Here is an 18641-nt window from a genome sequence, read left to right as displayed (position 1 = left end):
CCAATCAGGGAAACCAAGAAAGTGAAGTAGCTGATGAATGGCGTCAACGTTGGAAATACAGCACCAATATACGTCATCTGGAATGCAGGATCTAACTGTCTCATCCGCAGCAAAATAAGTTTGACTGGCAACGCCCCTCAACAAAGCCTGCGGAGAGCAGAATTTCCAGACCTAATGAGTGAATTGAAAATGGTCTAGCTAAGGAGGCCAATAGTCCAGACAGAGCTCTCTACGGAGCTACACTGATGGGATTTGAACCCACGCAGCGGTTAGTGCAGAAATCCAGTCTGAAAGAACATCAAACCCCTCCTCACAACACCACAGTGCCATGTTGATTGGCAGGCTGGACACACTACAGTGACACTATGAGTACCAATGAAAACACTGTCCATTGCAGCGGCAATTAGAGGTGTTCTTAGTATAGTTTTAAAAAGTGTACACTTTCTCCAAGCATCGTGCGGCGTCATGTTTAACCTAAGTGGAAAAATACTATATTGCCAGTTTCTCGTCCACCATCTACCATTCCAAAAAAACTGGTGGGTCTTCTTTTAAATGTGCATATAATACTTTACAACTCAACAACAGAGCAAGTGCATTGAATTAAATCGTGTTCCTTCATTCCATTGGCCAGAACATCTTCCACCTGGCCCTGATTGGACGCTCTACGGCGAGTCGGCGACCAAACAAAAGAATGTCAAGTCAGAGCAAACCAGAAACGCTTTGAACAATGGAACGCCGCACCACACTGTACGGAGGTTTGTAGATTACGATGAAAAGTTTAGAATCATCACAATAACAACATACTTTCAATGCAGAAAACCGGCAATCACCACAACTTCTGTTTAAAAAAAGAGATAAAAAATCCAACCACAGGTCAAACAAATCATCTCCTTAGAAGTAGCATGGGACCAAAGGCAACAAAAAGAAAATAGGGCAAAAACATAACCTCTTTGTTAGCCGTTAGGATGATACACTGCAGGTTTAAATCAAAGTTTAACATCAATCAGGGCAACTCTAAACTTGAAGTAAAAAAGAAAAGAAACATGCAAGGGATTGGCAAAAACAAAAATAAGAGATTTAATGGCACAGGTCAGGTTTATTTCCTCCCAAAAAGCTTGTTCTTTGCTTCATACATAATAAGGTAGGGAGGGTTTCTGCATCCATGGCCTTCATCAATGGACCCAACTAAGGTCCTATTAATCATACATTCCCATAATATGTGCTCGGATCCCCTTACTTTGATTAGGAAGCATGGTGAAAGAAGGCCACGGCATTGATGTTTTGATTTACATCCGAGTTCAGCAAAACCACTAAATGCAGTCGTTGCTGATACTCATTTAAGCTCCAACAGTAAACTAGATGTTTGTTCCTAATGACCAAAAAAAATTGAATAGACAAGGAGACAGGAAAGATACAATTTGATTAAGGCCTTCCCATTTATCTCTATGGGAAAAGAAGGACCAGTTTGCATGCTTACTGCACACTCAATTATTGACTGCGATTATCACAAAATGGCATGTATTCAAATACTGAACCATAGGCAGCATCTGTTTTAAGAAAACATTCCCGCAAAAGTCGGTGAAACTAAAACTGGCTTATGTATGGAGAACATCCTTTCATTTAGTTTTAAGTTAAGTTTAAGTTCTGTGTGCATAATAGTTGATAATCACTCACAAATAAACCAATTAACCCATTCGAACGACCTACATCAAATGGGATTATGATTACGTATAACAACGCTTAGTATAAAAAACATTTTGTGCGTAAATTGTATATATTTTAAGTATGGAAGAAATGGAAGTTCAGGCGATTCGACGAAAACGTTTAGATTATGATGCTACATCTTTCTCTTTCACTTTCTCTTTGTTTTTTTATTGTAATTCCATCCAAGTTCATTCCAGATGAGGAAAATGTGTGAATAAAAATAGCATGGCTATGGCTACACAAACAACAGTAGGCCTAGGTATATTTTAAAAGGTATGCATCACGTTAAAAAAATATCTCTAAGTGGCGAAATCTTCACAATTTTGAATCTCATTTCATATATCACACATACTAACCATTACTTACACACTGGGAAATGGCTTACGTGGAAGAGCGTTTAATTTAACAACAAACTAATAACATACAATACATTATATAAAGATATTACGGACGCCCATTGCTCACCAGTAGCAATTTCCACCATGGCATGCAGTGCAGACAATGCAGAGGGAGTGCGTGATGTAAACACAACAGCACTTGCTCGGATGGCGGCACGTGGACCAAAGCGTTCCCTCCTCTAACATAAATTATCATTAACAAAATCATAATAAATACATGCAGGCAACCCGAACGCTCACGGACGTGTTTCTTCAGGGGCAACGTAGGCTATTATCTGCTGCAAGGCCTTCGCGAATACACATGCAACAAATACACTAACATGTTTACCAAATATTGCTTGGATTTTTGAATAAATATAACATAAATAAACACTAAATTCCGCGGTACGCTATTAATGACATGACATTCATGTCGAAACCGGACGTTGTGTTCTGACAGAGGGCGATGTTGTTCCTATAGGAATTGTAAACAAACATGTTTACGACTTTGAGACATTGTTGTAACTTGCCCGCAGAGCGCATTTGTCATATTAAGGGTCCTTATTGCTATTGACACAGGGATTCGTTCTCTTATTTAAGGGGAAGTAGGCATACGCTTTTACTCCAGCTATTGCGCAAGAAGTATTAGCGAATTCCTATCAAAACAGGAAGCTTGGGTTTGAAACGGTGTTCAACACAGAGCCACAGTCAACCAAGCACCAAATCATACAAATGCACACAATCGATTGGTCAATGACCTTGTGTAACCAAATACAATTCCATTACCTGCTTCCCTCGATAGAATAGCCGCTGCTGCTCTGGATTAACATGGAAGATCTCCTGTATTTTCAACCGTAAAGACTCAATTTTGGTCAATCTAGAAAGGTCCTCAATGGTTCGCGTTTCCTTCCCGTCAATAGTACGAATCTGAATCCACATCGTTGCAGCAACTCTACTGTAGCCCCCCCAAAAAACAATAAACGTGGGTTTGTTTTGGAAAACAAGGGTTTGGGGAGAGGGGGATAACGATGTAAAGGTTCAGTGCTCCATTGCGCTTTCCTCTGCAGGGGTAGACGGGCTCATGCAGGAGGTGTCTCACATGGGGTCGCGGCGCCAAGCAAATCTCGCGAAATAACATTTAAGCGACTACAGTCTGCAATTAAAGGCGCAGCTACCCCCTGTTCGCCGATAAGCAAGCATGTACCGTTACAGGCATCGTTTGTATGCGCAAATCGCGATTTTATTTCTTTGAAATTAAGTTGATGCCTGTATTGTCATCAGTGCCCCACTTTGTTTTGTCTGAAAATGTATAATCTCATTATGGGATACATTTCTGAACATATTTACAGAATTATACTAGTAGGTCTACTTCATTGCGTTTGAAGGTAGCATGCTACCCGGAGCAAAGTAGAAAACATTCAATGGAAATTATAGCCAAATGTGTTATTATTAAACATGGCTACTTTGAAGATGCTCTTTCCAGTGTTGCATTAATGTTTGGTGACATCTAGCGGAAGAATTAAGACAAATCGTCTCAAGGTTCACATAAAGAACCTCAATATCTCATTCATTCATAACATTATAGGATTGTCGATTATAATTCAAACCAGATGCCTAAACAAATATATATTTTAATTGCAGTAACATATACCTAAATTTAACGTTTAACACCATACAAATATTACTTGGCATGTAGACGAACATTTTTGAGTTATAGTCTAATTATTTTGAAGGGTATTATTGACTCAAGGACTCAATGGTTTTCATTGGTAATTTAAATTGTTATATATATATATATATATATATATATATATATATATATATATTTGCTCAATATCCCCCTAGAGATGTGTGAGCGTCACGCTGCTACGTCGATGGCGTACGTTTGCATTGGGCGCGCGGAGGGGGAGGACGCGGATAGAAGTACTCCTGAAGCATGCACAAAGTACTTTACATAATTTTTTAGAACATTTCTTGAATAATAACTTACACGCTGCACTATTTACAGAAATAATAATAAAAATAGCAATGTCTACAAACTGTATATTCTCGTAGACTCTTCTCCAGACAGATAACTGATGAACTGAAATCGGATAATGTAACATGGTCGGCTAACTGTCTTCGGACAACTCTGGGTTCCCACTGGACATTTTCGATATCGGATGCTCGTGTTGTATTCTATTCATTTTATTCAGTCAACACAGTTGTGTCCGAAATGCTTAACGACCGGAGGCATTGCAGACGACAAATTGGAGACAATAGCAGGTGAGGACGGCTAGCAAGCTGCTGTGGTAGCTATGCTTGCTAAAAAGCTATCTTGCCTTGTCTGCAGCCGCACTGAAACGCTGAGGTTTGTTGTTGAACTAACCTCATGGTTAGAGCTTTTTGTTACAGCTGAGGCGATTTTGGATGAAAGAAATGCCAGAAATTTCTATATAAATGGCTTATTCTTTAACAAGAACGATTATGAAACTTTATTTCGCTAGCTCGAAAGCACCAGCATAGATGTCCAATACATATTGGAAAGAAAAGTTTGAGCATTTGGTGTTTACTTACTTTCATTATGAACCAAAACGGTACTTAATTCCTCTACTTCATACTTTATTATATTTCATATCAATTTGTGTAGCTGTCACGGCAGTTGTAAAATTGTAGTAGAGACCTCTATGCACATAACGTTGTTGCGTAAACCCACAGTAGATGCGTAAACAATCTATCTGAAATGTACATTGATTGACACTTGTTATTCTCCTTAGGTGGTTACACCAGCATGACGGACCATGGGGAAATGGCCAATTCAAACCCTGCACCGTGTAGCCATCAGCAGAACCATCACCAGGGACTTTCATCATTCAAACCATGTCCTCATCAGAGTCAAAGTGGCAAAGCAGCAGAACTGAAACCACGAGCCTGATTTTCAACAAGGACGCTTTGCGTAACGGGGACAGTGCCACTGGAATTATGGTAGAGGCTCATGGCGTCAGTGGTGGCGGCAAATATGCCAACGCTGTCGGGGACCAAGTCGAGATGGGGCCAGACTGCATGTCAGAGATATCCAACAGTGACCTCTCCCTGCCTGAGGTTTGCGTCTCCACCAACAATGGTAGCTTTGAGGAAGACATGAACTATGAGGTCCAGCAAGCCTATCGTATATTCACCGGGTTCCTCCTGGACAAGTACAAGGGGATCACTGGTTCCTTCGTCCTCCCCGTTGGGCACTTGGAGGCACAACGTGGCATCGGTGGAGTAGGGGGCCGGGGCCTCGCTCGGCTGAGACAGTCCATGTGTATACAGACGATAGAGGAGAAGTTTGTCGGCCAGCAGTACGACAGCATCACAGAGTTCGTGGCGGATTTCAGGCTGATGTTGGAGAACTGCTACCGCTACCACGGCGTGGACCACTGGCTCTCCAAACAAGCTCAGAAGCTGGAGGTCATGCTGGAGCAAAAGCTTACACTGCTGTCAAGGTAAATAAACAGAACACTAAAGAAATAACTTTGCAAAACCACGCTGCCAGCAAAATTAGTAATTAAAATTTCTATTGTATACTAATTAGTCATAATTCAGATACTTTTTTATATTTAATTAAATTTAAGAAGGGCTGCCACAATCAAGGATCTCAAGGATGCGAACAGGTGGAGAATTCAGGGTTATCTGGACCAGAATCTTCCAGATCTTCCCCTTGTTATTGTAACAGTTTACTGTTGTATAGAATTATCTTGCTCCATCGTGACCCAAAATCAACTGTTGTGATAAACCTAAAGAATCCTTTTTTTTAATCTGCAAAACCAAGGACCCTGCGCGAGAAGACCACTCTGGCGGTGACCTCCAAGGGGCGTTTTGGTGTGGAGGAGGAGCGAAATTCTGGGGGCACATCCACGAGACGGCGCTCTGCTCCTCGCAGCCTGACCACCATCACTGTGGGGGGCCACGAGTCCCTCATGGTGCAGAGTATCAGGCAGGAGGAGCTGCAGAGGGTCAAGGATGAGAAGAGGTGAGCCGCTGGGACGGGAGAAGAATAATGACAACGCTGTAGTATTTCATTTCTATTCTTGACATTGAGTTGCTTAGCAGTCAAAAGTGACTGAAAACTATATAATATACTATAATATAAGATCTATATATATATATATATATATATATATCAGTGGCGGCTGGTCGTTTTTAAAGTGAGGGAGGAAGGACTGCGCGCTTGGTTGCCATTGGCCTGCTTGCACTGTTGGTGTATGGTGGCATAAGAATGTGAGACTCAAGTTGTTTCAGGGTGTTTTGGTGAACTACAAAATAGCAGGGAGGGAGTTATGTGAACAAAATGTATACAAAGCCACCAGTGGCATCACTGTAATTTGAGAAGGAAAGGATGCAAAGCATATTAGTCAAATCAGGCCTACTATTGATTTGTAAAAGTAAATAAAAAAATCTGGGCCTATCATTGGGCCTATTTTTGCCCTCACTGAAGTTATTTAGCTATGTTTATTTTCAGTTACAATTGCTTGTAATGCTACCAGTAAGTCATTGCGTACCTAGCAAACCATGTAGCACTCACAACACTGACGTTGCCATTACTTCTGGAGACCTTGATTTTGGGAAGTGGTCTACCTCTTTCTTTGGTCGCTAACTTAGCACTGTAACTGAATGAATGGAATGCTTTTTGTAATAAGACGTTAACAATGTCCTCCGTTTCCAATGTTTCCATTGTGCATTTAGGATCTCGCTATCGCAGATTTCACTTGCTCTGCGTCTCTCAGACTGAGCACCGCGGCAACGCAGACCGGGTTTGTTATCGACAGCGTTGCCAGATTGTGCAGATTTCCCGCCCAATGATAATTCTTCCAGCCTAACATGGTTAAAAGTAGCCCAATTGGGTGGGAAATCTGACCAATCTGGCAACACTGCTCAACATCCAGGGATCCTACTTATTGGTTCATAGCGCAGACGGATAGATTTTTGCGCGAATCAGACCCCTTAAGGTCCCACCCACTCAGAGGAGGACTTTCCTCCTCTCTCCCATTGAAACCCATGTTATCCACCGGCCGCCAGTACTTTCGGGAAAATGAATGGGAGTCAACGGAGGCGGAGGGAGGACGTTCCTCCCTGAAGTAATTGTCAAAAGGCGATAGGGGGTGCTAATGTCCCTTTACCCAGGGAAACGAACATTATATATTCAAAGGCAATAAAGTAGTCATATTTAAGGGCATTAATTCATTACAATAGTCTGGGCAATCTACATTTTTTATTCTCAACAATGTTAGGGAGGATCTTCCTCCCTCTCCTCAATGGAGAAGCCTCCACTGATATATATATATATATATATATATATAGAACTGGTATATTCTGTTTGATGGGTTCTGGTTGTGCTTAGAGTTCCAACTGTTCCCTCCTGTATCTAAAAAACGTTTTATGTATCTTTGGCTTAACCCAGGCAACGTGAGCTGGAAAAGAAGGAGGCAGAGGAGACCTCGGCCAAGGAGCTGGAGGAGTGGGAACAGAGCCTGCTCTCCCAGGCCCTCCCGCACCCCTTGGACACCCTCTGGGAGCTGCCCGCCATTGGCCACTTCCTGTGCCTGGCGCAGACGGCCCTCAACCTCCCCGAGATCGTCTTCTTCGAGCTGGAGCGCAGTCTGCTGATGCCCCGCTGCAGCCTCTTCCTCTCCAAGGTCATGTCTTCGCTGCTGTGCGCGCCGCAGAAGCGGCCCACCGTGCACCGCCAGCCGCCCTTGCCCTACCGCCGCTGGGAGCGGGAGCTGAGGCAGCGGGTGCTGGCCTGGTACCGCGCCACGGGGGCCTCCGACGACCAGCCCAGTCGGGCGGAGCAGCTTGGGCTCTGCCACCAGTTCTTCTGCGTGCTGGGCAAGGCGAGCCCGCTGGAGGAGCTGCCCTTCCACCTGCTGCCCTTCTACCAGCGCGTGTGGCTGCTCAAGGGGCTCTGCGACCACGTGTACGAAACCCAGAAGGAGGTACAGGACGCGGTCTTGGCCCAGCCCATCCACGAGTGCAGGGAGTCCATCTTGGGCTACGACGGCGTGGAGAACGCGTACATACACTTCCCGCACTTCTGCGGGGCCGACCTGCGAATCTACTTCCAGAGCCCCTGCACGCCTCCCGCCTTCCCCTTCCCGGCGCTCTGGGCATGGAAGGTGGACGTCAAGCTGGAGGCGGAGCGCGGCGCGACGGACGGGGAGGACGGGAAAGGGACGGGGTGTTACGGTGTCTCTATGGTAACGGGGGAGTTTGAGGATGAAGAGGAGGAGGAGAAACATGCACATTTCAAAAGGGAAAACGGAGGCGGCGAAGGGAAACACGAACGGTCAACCTTGTCGTCTCTGAAGGGGGCGGACTCTGACTCGGGTTCCTTCGAGGACGCCTGGACGAGTGTGGACTCGGAGTCCAATTTGAAAGCGCACGCAAACTCCTCGCGAGCACGCCTCAAAAACTCGGCCGGAGACGGCGTTGACGAAGTCCATTCAAAACAGAACTCTGAGCGGTGGTCCAAACGAGTCAAGCAGGAGCCGGGCCTACCGGGGGACTCTGGACGCACCATCAAGGCCGAGACCCACGAGCCTTGCCTCAGTGTGGGGGAGCACTGCTACATGGGCAGGTCCCCGGTCAGCTCCATGAACCTGGCATCTCCCCCTAGACCCACAGATGTCAAAACCCAAGGGGGCCCAAGTACCCCTCTGGGACAGCAGGCCCCCTCCTCGTGTTCAGAATGTTCTATAAGCAGCAGTGTTAAATCTGGCCGGCACAAGTGTCGCTGTAGTGTTGCGAATGCCGCGGCCGCCACCCCCTCCTCGTTCTCCTCCTCTTCATCTGAAAGCGCGCAAAACTTGAGTGAAGAAAACACGACTGACGCAATTACAGGGACTAGGAAAAGAAAGCGAAAGAAAAAGCGAGAGTGGGTTCAGCCGGCGGGGACGAGGGAGCGAAGAAGGCTGCAGAGTTTGGAGAGGCCGAGATATTGTCGGACGAGGTCAGCCAAGACGACCACAAAGCAGGCTGAACCCTCGATCCCACAGAAGGGCAAAAGGAGCACAGCCAAGACGGGTGAGGAATATCGGTCTTTGCCATGGTTTGTTTTGCAGTTTTGTCATTTAAAAAAATGTTTGAAGCTGTTAATGTTGATTGAGGGTAAACAACACTGCTATGACTTCTTCTTTTGTGGTTTGTCATTTGAGGATGTAATTTAGTGGTGAATGATGTAATTGGTCCACAGTTATTTTTTTGAAACAAACCACCAGAGAGAACAGTTAGAATGATTTTTTGATTTTGTTGCTATTTATTTCAAGTGTCTCTGTTGACACGGGAGTTGAATTAACCGATCCAAAACCAAGACCTGTGTTTTGTTCTTTTATTCAAAGGGAAGAAACTCGAAACTTCTTCAAATGAAACAAAGCAGGAACCCCTAGTTGAATCACCATTTAAGGTAGTCTCACTTTTTCAGTATCACCAAAAAAAATCATGACTTTATCACAGTGACATGCTCTTTAGCGGTGACACTTGCTGCACCCCATCCTGACCGGCTGTTGAGTAACGCTTGGTGTAATCTTCAGTTGAAAACCCTTCCTCTTTCTTATCGGCTCCTTCGGCCTGTCTCTTCTTGTTGGTGTTTTGGCATCTCCGTCCTGCCTCCAGTTGGTGTGTTCAAGCATCGAAGAGCTGCGGGAGCTGATCAGCAGGACGGAGGACCAGCTCGACTCACTGCAGAGCGACAAGAAGAGATCGGTTAGATCCGACGTTATTACGATCGTCAATACTTCTATATCGGTCCTGCAGTGCAACTCACTGCGGCTTACTGTCACGCTTTCTGGACGGAAATATTCATCGTGTTCATATCTGGATCCTGGAAAGTCTGATTAACAGTTTGTGTGTGTGTCATCAAAAAAAGGGGCGGTGGTATTTGAAGAAGGAATCTGTGAAGGATCTCCACATCACGCTGATCAGACTGCTGAACGAGCTCTCGCCCTGGGAGCCCAAACTGGTGAAGGCCTTTCAGAGAAACAGGTAGGACAGGTCACAGTGATAAAGGATGGTATGCTTTTGTATGTTGCTTGGTTTTGGGGATGGGATTGCATTCACTGCAGCTGAGCAGGCGGCCTAGGTTAGGCTACCGAAGCCATCTCACCCCACTTTATTAATAATAAGGACTTGTATTCATGTATGTTTACTAGAGCTGTCAGTTAAACGCGTTATTAACGGCGTTAACGCAAACCAATTTTAACGGCGTACATTTTTTTATCGCGCGATTAACGCAAATATTTTATAAAAAAAAAAGTCAGCAGTAGCCTGACTGCTATGTTCAAATGACATTTGTTCAAAGCAGTCTAAACGACTGCTTAGATTTTGATTGCACTATAGGCTATTTTTTTGTATCTTCCTGTTTTGATCAGTATATGCCAATGTTATAAAAAATCATTTGCACAAGGCAAGCCGATGCACTTCTCCATGTTGATAAGAGAATTAAAACGAGAAGAATTAATGGGACAAAGAAATCAAGGGATATTTAGCATAGAAAACAAATGTGTGATTAATCGCGATTAATGTGAGTTAACTATGACATTAATGCGATTAATCACGATTAAATATTTTAATCGCTTGACAGCTCTAATGTTTACGCAATGCAACATTATATTACTGTCTTTCCATTGTCATTTTTCCTGTGTCCTGCTCTCAATGCTTGTCAGACTCCGTATGAAGAAAGAATGCGATGACTTCAGGAAACACCCGGACTACAGTAACTTTGTGCGTGAGGAGTGTGTGTCGTCATCGTCCTCGTCCTCGTCCTCATTGGACCAGGAAGAAGGGATTTCCGGGAGGGTCACGTGTGACCTGTCGGATCCCTATAGAGAGCCAGAGGAGGAAGACATGGAACATGCTGTTCCCAGGGGCTTCTGGACCAGAGGTAATAAAACACATCAACTCCCTGTTCACTCGTTCTAAGGCAATGGAAACTGAAATAACACACGTGACAGCTTGGGTCAATATTGGGTCCATTTTTTTGCAAGTGGTTAACCATTGATTTTTTTCGGAATTTGTAAAGGTGCATACTGGTTGTCAGGATTCACAATGTATTAAATAATGGGACATGTCTTACGTCCAATCAGCCCCAGAGTGATTGAATAATCTTTCTCTCTAAAATATATTCAGCAAAACGTATCATTCAAGACATTATTGAGAAAATAGTTGGCCTTCACGAATGCTACTATGTTACTTGATTCGTTTTATGTGACTGGACATATATTTCCTGATAATTGGTTGCAGACTCTAGACAAAAGACGTTCTCAGACTTTTGACTGAACTGTGAGAAGTAATTTAAAAAACGCTTGTCTTTTCAGGAAACCCAACGCAGCTAGGGACCGAAGCTGCTGGAGAGGACGTGGTGGTCTACGGTACCTCAAGTCAGCCCAAACCCTTGCTAAGAAACACAGACGAGGACCTTAAACTTTGCAGAGGCCACACTCTAAACGTGGACCCTTGTCTGACGTCCCCCTCGAACACTGGATTGGAATCTAGATCTGAACAAGACTCAGGAGCCCAAACAAGGGACTTGAACTCAGTGCTGGTGACTCCAGCACCTGTCTCTCTGAGAGCCAGAGTCCCCATCCTCCACCCCACCATTGGACTACCTTGGGGATACACGCCCATCCCCACTCTGTTTGCGAAGAGCGTGGGAAACAAAGTGACCTTAATGAAACGTCCTGCTGACTACCTGTGCCCCGCGAGTACTATTGCTAAGACTCAAAGATGTGTGGGCTCCATGCCTCCCTCCCTGAAAACTACGGCAAAACCTCCAGCCCTTCAAACACCTCCTCCTCCTCACCGGACCGTTCATTCAACGCACCCAGAACCATCAGAACAGAGAAAAACAATCAAACATTTGGTAGCATCCACAGCAACTGCCAGCCTTGCTAAAGCCCCACCAGCCAAGCCGACGCAGATGGCGGTACCAAAGAGCCCAGTGAAAGTAGTCTACAGGGTGACGGAAGGGCTGGATCACGTTCTAAGGCAAGACGGCACCGGCCAAGTTAAGCTCACTGTGCAGCCCCTTATGGACCAAAAGACCGGCGAGAAGATCATGAATCAGGTTGTGATTCTCCCTTCGAAACTGCTCCTTCAAAACAATGAAAAGGTGTCTTTCATGTATCACCCACAATCGTCTAAGAGCATCCAGGCCCCAGTTTCGAAGACAGCCAGTCCCTTATGTACGTCCACCAGCATGACTGGCTTCAGCATTCCAGAAGGACGGATCCCAGTTCAGCAAGTGGCTCCGCTGAAAGAAACCAGGACAACGCAACAAACCCCATCTCCATCTGGTGTGTCTTGTCTGCAGCAGAACACTGTAACCACGACAAACCGCAAGGTGGGACGAGTCTGTAGTCTCCAGAGTGCCTCACAAATCCAATCGCTCATGCCAACTTCCAGCAGCATTCTTGCTAACGCCGAAGGCGCTAAAGCGCCCAAACAGGAGTTGAAGACGGTGTGTATCCGGGACTCGCAGTCGATTCTCGTCACCACAAGAGGAGGGAATACAGGAATAGTGAAAGTTCAAACACTGGCAGAACAGAGTGCACATGGGTCCTCACCTGCAAGCCCAGTCATAACCATCTCGCCTCAGTTCAAAGCCTTCCTCGTATCCAAAGGCTCCCCTCCTGTATCTACATCCTCTTCCTCTCCGAACATGTCTGTCACTGTCCCTGCACCCATGGGCGCCTCAGCAGCCCGGAGCCCCTTTGTTTCAATGTCTCCTGTAACTTGTGCAACACCACTTCTCACCACAGCGTCAAGCATCGCTTCTCCTGCAGGAGCGGCTGCTTCAGTGGGTCACAGCATCAGCGCTGCTTCTAATCTACCCACAATGGGCCCAAGAGCAGTAAAGACTGTAAATTCCCAGACCTCCCTGGTGAAATCCAACATGATCATGCCGTCTTTGCGCACCAGTACACCAACCGCTCCCACGCAGGAAACGTTAATGAGCAAGCCTGGTCTGAAACGGCCCAGTACTGAAGAGAGAACCCAGTTGACTAAGTTTATCTTGATGAGTCCTTCATCGTCATGCCCCTCCTCCAATGCAGCCCTTCCCAAAGTCACTTCCCCGTTACCCGCGCCGCCTCCTGGTTCGAGGATCTTGTTCATCGGAGAGCCTGCTGCCACGTCGCCCACCACCACCCACATAGGAGGTATCCCCAAGCAGGTGCCTGCACTGGGCATCGCTCAACCAACAGTTGCCACATCCTGCTCCGGGGAAGGAATGAAGACGGTCCTGGCTCTGGGCCAACATTTGGGCAACGTAAAATCCGAGTCACTGTCAAACCTTAAGAACTTCACTCTACCATCAGGTAGGTTGATTTGGTTATCTTTACGTTGGTTTTATGACGTTCCACTCATCTGCTCATCAAAGGTAAGCAAAAGTGGGAATTGTTTAACGCATATCCTGGTTATGTGTGTTGGCAGATGTTGCGATTAACCACCCAGGGCAGATGAAACCCTTTGGACAGACCATCGACACTGTGCTGCAGTCCCCTTCAAAAAGCACACCAGGCACAACATCCACTGGACATCTGCTTGAAGCTTCGACTTTGGTTCCTGGCAGTCCCATCCCACCTGCGGCTTCCATGACAACCAGTTCTTCGCTCATAGAAACACCTTCCGTAGCAGTACCCCGCAGAGGGACCTCAAGGTGCACATCTACTGTACCTTCTTCCACAGGGTACATCCTTGCGAACAACCTCGCTCCCAACCTATGTGCACCATCGTTCGATAAGTCCCCCCTTGGTGCTCTGAATGTACATCCAAACTTGGCCAACCCAACCACCTGCAGCATGGCCAACCAGCCCCGACATGTAATCCCTCCCGTTGGAAGTGCACCTCATCAATTCATGCCTTCGACCCAACCCCCTTCTAGTGTCCCCCACCAATCTACCTCCACTTCAAATATCCCCAATAACTCTGTCAGCACTAACACTTTACCCGTGGCTGCCCCCAACCCCAGCACCACCTCTACTGCGGCAGCCGGCCCAGTTCAGCAGAGGATAGTCATAAACACTAGCACCCACCTCGCGGCCGGGACACAGATCCTCCTCAACAACGCGCGCTTCGTGGTTCCCCCACAAGGTTTAGGTCCGGGCAGCCATGTGCTCATCATCTCGGGCCAAGCGCCCAGCACGGGTAACCTCCCAAGTCCCACAGCAGCTCCCCCCACGGGGCTGAGGCCCGTCTCGGCAGCCCCCAGGTTGTCTGCGTTACCCATTTCGCCCCATCCCAGAATACCCAGTGTGCCCGCTCTGAGGTCTCCCGTTGCGGTACGCACACCTCCTGTCGGGTTGCCCGTGCTCCCCACGGTACCCAACGCAACTCCAGTCCGATTCGTAGGAGCCCAGTCTCTAAGCTCGTCTTTGATGCCTAACGTGACAAAATTGGTGTCGGTTCTGCCACAGTTACAAGGTAGCCGGGGGCTCTCCTCACCTGTCGCAGGGACATCAGCTTTGGTCACATCCCCCATTAGACTAGACTGCAAGCCAGCCCTTGTTTTCTCAACAAAAACCATTGCATCGGTACCCGGAATCCCTCTGCCAGCTGTAAGATTATCTGCCGGGACAACTAAATCAGCCCCTGTCGCAACCCCTTTTCCACAACCTAACACGACTCATTTGCACGCCACCACAACACTTCCTGTATCCTCACTTTTAACAGCCGGCACATCCTCTGTTTCCATACCCTGCACTAGTACAGACCCCATAGCCTCTGTGGCATCAGTCGTAGCACAGTCACCAGCGGGCATACCCCTTTTGGCATCTACTCCTACTACCGTGGACCCCACATTGGTTGCCATTCATGGCTTACCGGTTCATATGAGAGCATTTGGCATCCCAGCAACATTCTCGCCTGCCAGCACTATACCACAAGTAATCCTGCCGACAGGCCCCAACGCCCTGCCGACAGGACCCAACGCCCTGCAGACAGGACCCCATCAATCAGTCAAACCACAGCTGACGATGCTGCAGCCGCAGCAACCGGGCCACCGGACACAAGCCGTTCCAACGGTGGCTGTGTCTCCGATTGTAAGTACGGTTTCTAGGATTCAGTCCTAGGATTCGGTCCATTCCCGTTGCTGCAGTTCAGCCCATTGGAGGTGTGATCAACAGCCACCAAGCGTCTCCTGTGGCAAACCCTTCTCCCCCTAGCAGCACTTCTGAAATGGCTCCTGCTAAACAAATTACCAAGTCATCCATCCTTGTCATTATGACAGCTCCAGCACAAGGAAAGCCCTTTCTTCAAACGCATAACAGAGCAACATATAAAAATAGAATCCAGTCTGGACGATGCTGTTTTGAACAGGCATATTCAAGTAGCCAGCGGGCCAAGGCCGCCTGCTCGCTTGCAGAAAACCCCCTGGTAATCCTGCCTTGCACCGTTGAACACTTGGCACTGACCGCTTCATAAAACAAAACGTTTGTAGCCAACTGATTGCAGGACTTATTGTGACACTACTATTAAACAATGCATACTGGGAGGGCTGATAACATTGCCTCTAGGGTTCCTGAAGTTTCTACCGAAATGCATTTGCTTATAGATTGATAGGTGACTCATCAGATCAGTTCATTGCTAGTTTGAGTTATTTCACGGCCAGTAAACACAAATGCTATAGACAAGTAGATTGGTACAGTAGAAGAAAAGAAATGTGTTTGATACTAAACTCCTTCATGATATTTATTGACTGTGACGTTGACATCGATTGGTATCACAATTTTCTAGTGTATCCATCAGTTAAAGTTGTCTTAATTGTATTTTTTATTTCCAAAAGAATAACTTTGTAAAATAAATCTTGCTTTTTAGGATTCTCAAATTAATCAACGACTTTGTAAGACATGTTGGAGCATATAAACAGTGTTTTGGACTTCCATTTATTTATTTCTACCATATAGATTTTTCAGAAATATTTAGTAAATACATTTTTGAGGACATTTCTGCATTAAAATAAACCATGCAATTGTATCCCTACCAGTGTATGGTGGATTGCTTCAGTTAAAGGTGACATATCACCAGGTGTGAGTGTGTTTAGCCGTTACAAGCCGTTTTGAAAATCTGCCTCTTCTGAAATCACAAGTGGGCGTGTCCACCTAGATGTATGAGGGATAGATGAGCAACATTTGCTACAGTCCCATGGGTAGACTGGTAGACTGATCTATCCAGCACACATCTAGGCGGACACGCCCACTTGTCAGATGTCAGAAGAGGCCAATTTTCGAAACGGCTTGTAACAGCTAACGCCTGGTGGTATAATATGTCACCTTTAAGGCTGGTTCTTTGAAAAAGATTTGGCAGTAGGCCCATATTGTGACGTTTGATAATGTATTCCATATTTCGTATACAGAAAATTGATCATTTGTAGCCTTGATCATATCAACCAGGCAGCAATGCAATAGTACCATGAAATCGGGTCAATGAAACATGTAATTTCAGTTTAGATGTACAACGGCTTTCAGAAGCTGGAGGCCATCAGGGAGAGTAGGGGGGAGGCAGAGGTCCGTCTGTGAGCTTCTCGTAGGCAGGAGGGGCATTGGGGACCTGAATACATGAGAGGTCAACACCAACCATTAGACAATACATCTACTTGTTCTTCAGCAGCACTGTTAAACCCAACGGTAATCATACTTCTATTGCAGTGGAAATAATGCTAATGTTCCAGTGTGTTTTTGACGTCATCTTTGTTGTCCTCAAGCTGTCACGTTACTAACTCGCCAACCTCCCTTCTGACACGTTTTTTAATCTTTCAAGCCTCACGTCTGGTGACTAAATAATCTCCTAAATGCTTCAAATTTCTCGTTTGGACACTTTTTTATCACCGTTATTTCCCATGGTTAAATGTATCTAGGGCTATATACTGTGAGTAACACAAGCAGTATGGTTTAGACAGGTTAAGTGATACAGGAGAGGTTGTGCGCGTCTTTCTCTCTTACCACGAGACCCATGCTGCCACATTCAACAAGGGCCATCTTGTTATCAGCAGAGGCGTCGCTGTATTGACCTCCTGTGTACCCCGGGGATCCAGACCTGGGGTTCTGGGTAAAGAAAAAGGACATGATCACGGGTGTTGTTGCTGTTGACCCAGTCCATGTCTAGAAATAAGGTCTACAAAGACAGGCATGGTTTAGGAGACAAAATGCAATAGGATTATGTTCATTCAGATGTGGAAAAAACTTGTGGGAAACAGGCCCATGATAATTGATGAAATTGTGGATCAAACATTTTCTGTGAATATATTGATAAGAATAGGACCATCAATGGACACGAGGCCTTTATCACTTAATATTTAACTTTTCTCTATAATTTCTTGACATTATTGCTAGGCTATCTATTAGTTCTGTCAAACAATTAACCTAGTTGTTGGTCTATAGCAAATGCTATGACACAATTCAAAAACGATTTATCCAAATGTAGGCCTATCCACATATAGGCCTAATTGACGTCATCCGATTAATCACGTCACTCTGTTCAACTTAACCCCGAATTTGTATAATTTCTGTGATTTGTAGCCAATTATTTTTGACACATTTTGATATTTGAAATGGTGTTATTTTCGCGGAGCACGTTCTTACTCGGAGGACTTGATAGCCCTTTCGTCTCCTGAAGTACCAGCATGTCACGATCAGGAGAGCTGCTATGATGATGACGAGCAGAGCAACCCCTACCGCTCTGCAGACACGTGGAGAGAGATGAGCACCGAACAACGAAGAACAAATCAAGAGCTTTCGTATTTGTATTTTATTTTATGATAATTATGGTTGACTTACTCTTCAGCTCTGACGAAGCCACCGCGTCTACTGGCGAAGTAAATGTTGAATTCCCCACGAGGCATCCCGTCAGTGTGGTCACACGACATACACCTAAAGTTACCAAATATTAGAACATAGCCCTATATATATATATATATATATATATATAAATCGTTTTTATATATATATATATATATATATATATATATATATATATATATATATATATATATATATATATATATATGACAACAAGTTAACAAAGTAATATTAAGATAATATAACTCCAACTTCACTGTTGCATAGGTGTAGTAGGCTAGGTCATTGCTTGTTATTAACTCATAACATATATTTTTAAATTCAAACAAAAAAAGCCCAGATAAGAACACTTTCCTAACATTAGAGGAAAGTAAAAAATTATGTGGATTGATTCCAAACAATCACTAAATTTCAGTTGGTAACGGTAGACTACATCCATCAAATACTATTAACATAATAGGATCATAATACAAGCCTAACCCAAGAAAAAATGAAAAGCACGTTGTCTTACCAAAATTGGATAATTAAATTGAAGCGTCGTGGCACCGTTTCTTGGTCGTGGGAGACTCTGCTGCTGTTTCTCCGCTCAGATGCCTTCGGTCTCTCGAGCAAGAGAAGTAGGAGAACCAACACTCATGATTGTCACGGGTTCGGGGGCTCATGGCTAAATCCATTGAAGCAAAGTAATTAGCGTGAAACCCTGCAGCCCTGAAAACTATTTCGACTCGTGAAAAACAGAGAGTCTGATGAC

At 45.3% G+C, this 18641-nt stretch overlaps 3 protein-coding genes across 5 annotated transcripts in view; 1 reads left to right on the top strand and 2 right to left on the bottom strand.

Annotated features, from left to right (window-relative positions):
* Nucleotides 1-3215, bottom strand: part of LOC132455923 (E3 ubiquitin-protein ligase UHRF2-like) — a 32395-nt gene extending 29180 nt beyond the window's left edge. For both annotated transcript variants that reach the window (XM_060050008.1, XM_060050009.1), the window contains exon 1: nucleotides 2868-3215. In XM_060050008.1, coding sequence (XP_059905991.1) covers nucleotides 2868-3020 — 153 coding nt within the window. In that variant the 5' untranslated portion in view covers nucleotides 3021-3215. The remainder of the gene's footprint in view (nucleotides 1-2867) is intronic.
* Nucleotides 3216-3950: 735 nt separating this feature from the next.
* On the top strand, nucleotides 3951-16167 carry LOC132455919 (uncharacterized protein KIAA2026). Its single transcript, XM_060050000.1, has 10 exons — nucleotides 3951-4346; nucleotides 4838-5548; nucleotides 5875-6075; nucleotides 7504-9125; nucleotides 9440-9504; nucleotides 9714-9803; nucleotides 9967-10082; nucleotides 10763-10980; nucleotides 11414-13414; nucleotides 13530-16167. The coding sequence occupies exons 2-10, from the start codon at nucleotides 4941-4943 to the stop codon at nucleotides 15164-15166; spliced, it is 6558 nt and encodes a 2185-aa protein (XP_059905983.1). The 5' UTR covers nucleotides 3951-4346; nucleotides 4838-4940; the 3' UTR covers nucleotides 15167-16167.
* mlana (melan-A) lies at nucleotides 15947-18561 on the bottom strand. Of its 2 annotated transcripts, none has more exons than XM_060050013.1 (5): nucleotides 18402-18561; nucleotides 17870-17962; nucleotides 17675-17771; nucleotides 17036-17137; nucleotides 15947-16643 (listed from the first exon to the last, which is right to left on the bottom strand). In XM_060050013.1, exons 2-5 carry the CDS (start codon nucleotides 17956-17958, stop codon nucleotides 16575-16577), a joined length of 357 nt encoding a protein of 118 aa, XP_059905996.1. In that variant the 5' UTR covers nucleotides 17959-17962; nucleotides 18402-18561; the 3' UTR covers nucleotides 15947-16574. The 2 variants fall into 2 exon arrangements, with proteins under 2 accessions (XP_059905996.1, XP_059905997.1); XM_060050014.1 differs by having other exon boundaries at nucleotides 17870-17991; nucleotides 18402-18522.
* Nucleotides 18562-18641: the final 80 nt, after the last annotated feature.

Source organism: Gadus macrocephalus, chromosome 4, assembly GCF_031168955.1.
Source record: "Gadus macrocephalus chromosome 4, ASM3116895v1".
Lineage (NCBI taxonomy): Eukaryota > Metazoa > Chordata > Actinopteri > Gadiformes > Gadidae > Gadus > Gadus macrocephalus.
The sequence above is the reverse complement of the archived record's forward strand: the minus strand, read 5'-3'. Positions and strand labels throughout refer to the sequence as shown.